This window comes from Octodon degus, unplaced genomic scaffold (genome assembly GCF_000260255.1).
Source record: "Octodon degus isolate 3935 unplaced genomic scaffold, OctDeg1.0 scaffold00148, whole genome shotgun sequence".
NCBI lineage: Eukaryota > Metazoa > Chordata > Mammalia > Rodentia > Octodontidae > Octodon > Octodon degus.
Genome location: NW_004524724.1, coordinates 4,264,956 through 4,272,057, shown reverse-complemented (window position 1 = coordinate 4,272,057; position 7,102 = coordinate 4,264,956). Strand labels below are relative to the sequence as shown.

Here is a 7,102-nt window from a genome sequence, read left to right as displayed (position 1 = left end):
TGGGTTTTCCTTTGAATGTGATCTGCTTCTTTTCTCTAGCGGCTTTCAGTAGATTATTCTTGTGCTGAATTTCTGGGATCTTGACTATTATATGTCTTGGTGTGTTTTTAATTGGGTTGAGGTTACTTGGTGTTCTGTATGATTTAATTACCTGAATATCAGATTGTTTTCTCATATTTGGGAAGTTTTCTGCTATTACTTCTGCCCATATTTTTTTAATGTCCTTTGTATTGACTCCTTCTTTCTCACTGATGCCTGTTAGTCTCACATTGTTCATCTTTGTATCATCTTGCAGGTGATGGATTTTTTTTCCTGCATCCTCGTTGTTTTTAAGAGATCCTTTCTTACCTTTTCACTAGCTGCACCAGCGTCTTCAAGATCTGAAACTCTCTCTTCACTTTCACTTAAATGGTTTTGCAAGCTTGTGATTGAGATTTTAATTTCCTCTATATCTCTTTGACTCTGTTTCCTGCGATCTATTTCTTTCCTGAATGTGTCGATTTGCAGGATCAATATGAGTCTTAACTGTGTAGCAAGACCCTTTACCAACAGAGAAAAAGAATTCTTTACAAACATTAAAAATGTTGCAGAAAGTACATTCAGTAAAAACTGTGATAGCATTTTAAGAGTGTAATAAATTGCAGGTGTAAGATTTGTATATTGATGCACTTTAATCTTGTAGTCTTTGCTGTGTTAGAGTAGAATGGATTGTTACAATGTACTTTTTCTTTTTCCAGAAATGCTGCTCCTGCATACCTGCTTGCTTATGCTACTATGCCCAGAGCCTTGGGTACAGGACTTGTTAGGAGTGCGCCATACCTCTATCTTGAGAAGCGAATCTCTGTCTTTTCCCCAGTTGGTTGGGGTAGGAGCTTTGTCCCATTTCCTAGTGATTTGTATGTGGGTAGGGTCCTGCATGTATGTTGGAGACTTTGCTTCTTCTGCCTCGCTCCCAGTGTGAGTGCTCTTTGGCTCTGCCCTGGGGATGACAGAGTTTACTTTCTCTTCACATTTTTAAGGGAAACAGTCCTCAGAAATATGCCCACATCTCAGCAGCCACTAGTGGCCCAAGTGTCTCCTTTATACCTACAACAAGTATGCATGTGCCACAGGGGTTTATTTTTGGCTTAGCTCTTCTGCTTCAATTCTAGTCTTCCTCTTGAGTGCCTGATGCAGGCCTGTAGAAACGACCATGCTAGTGTGTGTGGATTTGCAGGTCCAAACTGCTACTACCCTTAGTGTTTAACAGCTTGTTAAAAGTTTGACTTATTTCCCTTCCCACTCAGTCTGATGGCCACCTCTGTCTCTTATGTTCTAGGCAGGGAGGAAACAGTGCAGTCTATTTTTCTGGAGGGGGGAAAGCTGCTGCTCTTTGGAATTGAGACTGTCTTCCTTAGAGCCTTAATTCTCTGACAGGCTCAAAAAGTTGTATTTCTAGAGTATTCATCCTTCTGTATGAATTATTATATAATTATAAAATTATTTATAATTTTCTAAATGTTAAGATTAATGTTAATTTTAGCTTCTAAACATTTAATTTTTTTCTTGTACAGAAAATAGATATGAAAAATTGTATTACTACTTCCAACTAATGTCAATAATATGCCTTTCTGAACATACGTTTTCTTATATTTTTGTTTTAAAGTGACACTTGGCTTTACTTTTATTCACGTAGCCCCACTTGCTTGGCTGTTAATATTTCCCAGTCGTTTATGAATAGCCAAAATATTTGGGGATTGTTAGAGATGTAAACAGGAGAGCATTCTTCTAGAAGTTTTTGCAGGATGGGTTGACTTGAAAGTGTGTCTTGCTGATTTGACCTCTTAGGCTTTGACTTGACTGTGTAAGTCAGATGGCCTTTCTGTATTTCTGGGGCTAGGATGTTAAAAATGGCATTATAAATATTTTAGAGCATATAATAAAAATATATTGCAACTGGTAGAAACTTTAGTTTCTATCCAAAGAAATATATCTCCAGAAACATATTGAATTAACTACTTCTTAGCATATACGTAAGACAATAGAATAAGTTACAACATGTAATGTGCCATGTAAGATGTTACTCTGTAAATATATAAACTAATTTCGTTTTATTACTGTGCTTTTTTTGTTATTGTTTGTTATAAAATTGTTTCCATCGGTTGTGGTAATTTTTTTTTCTGGAGTACATTAGAGAAACTAATTTTTTTCTTGGTTGTTTCCCTGCAGAAAACTGCACCAGCAGTTTGAAATGTACAAGGAGCAGGTGAAGAAGATGGGAGAGGAATCACAGCAACACCAAGAACAGAAAGGTGATGCCCCGACCTGTGGGATCTGCCACAAAACCAAGTTTGCCGATGGCTGTGGCCACGACTGTTCCTATTGCCAAACCAAGTTCTGTGCTCGCTGTGGAGGCCGTGTGTCCTTACGCTCAAACAAGGTATGGAGTGGAAACACGGCAACTCTCTAGGAGTAAAGCTCATTGGGAATAAAATGGAGAAGATAACTGAAATTAATATTTGCACAAACCAGAGGGCAAAACCCTCTCTTGGCTTCACTTTAGGTAAAAGTTGGTTTAAGTTTTCATTGAATTCAAAGGATATTTGTTTCATTGTTTTGTGTCAGATAGCTTATGGTTTTGTTTAGAATCATAGGATCTTAGACTTTTAAAGAAGATCAGAACAATTTAGAGAGCAACTCTTTGAAAGGGCAACTGATACCACTCCTTTATTTTATAAGTGCTACAAATTCTGCTCTAGAGACTAAATTTCATTCCTAAATCCACATCACTGGTAAATGCCACGGTTTGGTATAGCTTGCGACAAATACTTGCAGAAGCCTTGAGGGTCTGCTGTTCCTTGGTCTGTTTCCTTTCCTTTTGGAAAAGGTGCTTTGAGGGGCTGACCCATGATTTTATAGCTTTTGCAGCTATATTACTGTTTTTTTTTAACATTAATGAGATAGAATTTTAAAAAGAAATGTTAAAGATTTATTTTATTCTATACTTTGTGTTTTATGAAAAAGATAAGATGCAATTTTATAGTCAAAGCATAAGAGGATAACAATAGCTTTTATATATACTGGATTATCTATCCACTTTAGTGAAGATGGTAATGTTACCCGAAGACAGCTTTGTTGAAATTAACAAAAACAGTATTTTAAAATGTTCATTTCAGTGAGTTATTTAGAATTTGCCTTTGTGACCTCACTAGTCTCTTATCACCTAATTATTCTCTTTGGTCATTTCTGAATAGGAAGCTGATTTGTCTGTGTACATTAGTTGGACATACTGTGGGAATTCATTTGGGTGATTTTATTTCTTCATTTTTCAAGGGCCGGCAAGATAGCTCAGTGGAATAAGCACCTGCTTAGGCAAGCCTAGGGACCAGGGTTCGATCCCTGGAACCACATGCTGCACTGGCCCTGCCCCCAGGTGTGCTGAGCTGGCCACCAAGACCGGGCTTGGTGGCACATGCCTATAAGCCCAGTGCTAGGGAGGCTGAAAACCAGAGGATTACTGTGAGTCCAAGCTGCATAGTGAGACCCTGTACTAAATACATTTCTTCATTTTTCTATGTTCTCTTTTCTCAGTGTTTTGTTTTATCCAGAATTAATAACTTCTTTTTCCTAATCTTCTCCTTTGGCTTACCTTATATTCATTTATTCCCCCCACTATATTCCACTTGGTACATTGGCTAGAAACTCTGGTATAATTCTGAATAGAAGTGGTGAGAACAGACATCTTTGTATCATTCTTAATCTTAGGGGGAAAGCATTCAATATGTTTTTAGGGTGTATTGGAAATCAGACCTCATGCTTGCCAGGCAGGTGCTCTGCCACTGAGATATATCCTGGGCCCCAAGCATATTTTTTGGTCTGAAACCTACTTTAATTTTAATGTAGCTTCTCCAGCTTTCTAATAGGTATTATTATTATTGTTATATGTTTTTCTGTTGTTTTATTTAAATCTTAGATGTGTCTTTATATTTAAAGTACTTTTCTTGTACACAGCATCCGATTGAGTACTTTGTTAACCAGTTTGATAATCTTTCCTTTTAATTGCATACTCAGACAATTTATATTTTAGGACATTATTGATGTCATATGATTTAATTATATCATCTTGCTTTTTACTTTCTCTTTGTCTCAGTTGGTCTTTGTTTTTGTTTTGGATTGCTCAAGTATTTTTATAATTTCTTTTCCCACTATCATTAATTTGTTATTATTGTAATTTTATTTTCAGAATGGATAATGTACAACTTTGAAATATAGTAAACCTTCGACTGATACCACTTCATTTTATGTATAATAATCTTACAATAGTGTACTCCTAGTTTCTCTTCTTTACCCTTTTTTTTTTTTTTGGCTTCTATCTTACTTTTTCTTACAACATATAGTTATGTATTTTGTTTAAAAGGTTTATCTTTAAAGAATAATGTAATACAAATTGTGCATTCTTTTTTTTTGGCGGAACCCGGGATTGAACTCAGGCCCTTGCACTTGCCAGGGAAGCGCTTATTCCCCTGAGCCATCTCCCCAGCCCCATAATTGTGCATTCTTGTAGTTAGCATATTGGAGACAATTTTGTGGATCAGTGTGTCTGTCTTAATTGCTTGAAGGATTGCCTTCAATTTTTCTTATAGTAAAAGTCTGCTGGTGATGAATACTTTCTGTTTTTTCTGTGCTGAAAATTTTTCCTTTATTATATTTTTAGGTATAGAATTCTAAGTTAACAGTTTTTTTCAGTATTTTGAGGTTATTACTTCACTGTCTTTTCCTTTCACCAGTTTCACAAGAAATGTGATTTTTTTTTTGAGTTTTCTTTGCATGATGTATCATTTTTGTATGACTGCATTAAAAGTTTTATCACAAGTTATGTCCAATTTAACTATGGCGTTTCTTGGTATACTTTTTGTTTTTGGTACCTGGAATCTTTTGCTTTTGTGAGTGTTTCATAAGGTTTGGGGAATTTGGGTCATTGTGTTTTCAAGTTTTTCTACTTTCTCTTTCTTTTCTCCTGAATTCAAAGACTATTTACCTATAGCATCATGTAGCTCACTTATATTCTTTTCATTAAACACTAAATCAAATCATATTTTTTGTTCTTAGTTTATTTTACTCTCCGTTACTGTGTTTTCAAATTACTATCTTTTCTTCAATGTCAAGTCTCTTATCTATTTATTCTTTCAAGCATTATACTTTTCATGACTAGAATTTCTATTTGGAACTTGAAATATCTTTTAGTTCTAAAATTTTTTTGCATGTGTACAATTCTAGTGTAATAACTATTTTAATGTCCTCCTTTGCTAATACTAGTATCTGTCAGGTTTGGCTGAGTTCTGATGGGTTATTCTCATGCTGTCAGGTTAACTATGCATGTCTGGCATATTAATTAGCATGGCAGGAACTGTATGTTTTACTGGTGTCGGCTGTATTTGGCTTCCTTTGACAGTTCTTGAGAGCTTTATTCTTGGGTGCAGTTCAGCTATGTGGAAGCAGTAAATACTTTCACATTATGCATTTATGAGTTTTTATATGTATCTGAAATAGTGCTCTATTTAATGCTAATTTATTTTCTTTTACTGAGGAAATATGTTTGTGAACACTTTAGCCAGTGTCCTGATAACTATGCACTTTTCCAGCTTTGCTAGTGAGAATACCCATGCTGCTCTATAACCCCTTCAGACTATTTTTTTTCATTCTCTCACTGATCACCATTCAGCTAAATACTTGAAGGACGCTGCCGATTTCCTGGTTCCCACTGTGGAGCTCTCCTCCCTGGCTCTTCTCCGGATGCCCAGCTTTTTTTCTTTCCCTGCGTGTGGCTCCACTTGTGCACCCCACAATGGCCCTGCCTTCTGGAGAACTCAAAATAGTAGTACAAGTGGTGATTGTAGAGTTGATGTTGTTTCCCATCTTTCAATGTTCACTTCTTTTGTTACCTCTTGTCCAATGTCTTAATGAAATTCTTCCACATAATTGTCTGTTTTTTGTTTGTTTCTGGCAGGAGGAAAAATCTGATCCATGTTACTCCATTTAGGCCAGACACACAGAAGTCCACAATGACATATGAATACAGATGAGCTGCTTGAAAATGGACTTCTCTATGTTCAGTGTATGATCCCGATATGCTGAGCACAATGGTAGTCAGTAAATTAAATGCAGTGAAAAACTGCAGTAGTCCATGACATAAGTTGTACTATGGTCATCTGCAAATCATATCTTCATCTGGTTTTTTTTTTTTTTTTTTTGGCACCACGGAATCAACCTCAAGACCTTGTGCTTGCGAGGTGGGCGTTTATGCCACTGAGCTGTATCCCTAACCCCATCTGCCTATGTTTTTGATTAGCCTGCTGGTGAAGAGTTATTGAAAAAAGGAAGGGGCTAGAGGCACTGTCTCTCCACTTTTATCATATTTCTTAGATCTGAGATGACTGTTAGGAGAATAAAATGTATTTGTCATAAAAGTATCTTAATTTATGTAGGAATGCATTCCTTTGAATGAAATGTATAAAGATTTCCTATATTCTAAATGAAATGACTATTCAGATCAATTTTTTCTTTGAATTTGATCATCATAGTTACAATGTAGTAGAAATTGCCTCATATAACAGATGCCTGATACATTTCTCTGATATCATAGTCCCAAAGGATTCAAATAGGGAAATTTGCTCAGAGTCTTCTTTTTTTTTTTAAATTTTTTCCCCATAATTTTATTGATAAACAAATAGCAGTGACACAGTTTCAAATCAAATTGGTAGGACAGTTTCAATAATTAACACATTGATACCTTCTTCCTAGTGGTTAATTGCTGTACAAGATGCGAACATGATATCCTAACACCATTAGAACAAATCACTCTATTCATTGAGAGAATGTAACTATATATCTATCCTAACCACTTTGAGTACACAGATACAAAATAGACATTCATCTGTATCCCCTTTTTTGGTTAAGTTCCATTATTTGAGTATTAAAGGTGTGTAAACTCAGCAAAATATTCTAAAAGAGTCCAGTAGCCCATAATAGTATTGGGTCTTCTGCTTGACTGGCAATGTCAGAAATTGTTGACCTGAGTCCCCTACAGCTCACCATAACAGCATAGCTTTACTTCTTATACTTC

At 35.8% G+C, this 7,102-nt stretch overlaps 1 protein-coding gene across 1 annotated transcript in view; it reads left to right on the top strand.

The window, feature by feature from the left end:
* Positions 1-7,102, top strand: part of Rims2 (regulating synaptic membrane exocytosis 2) — a 535,330-nt gene that overhangs the window by 35,395 nt on the left and 492,833 nt on the right. The window contains exon 4 of the mRNA XM_023702342.1: positions 2,209-2,419. Within this exon, the coding sequence (XP_023558110.1) occupies positions 2,209-2,419 (211 nt within the window). The remainder of the gene's footprint in view (positions 1-2,208; positions 2,420-7,102) is intronic.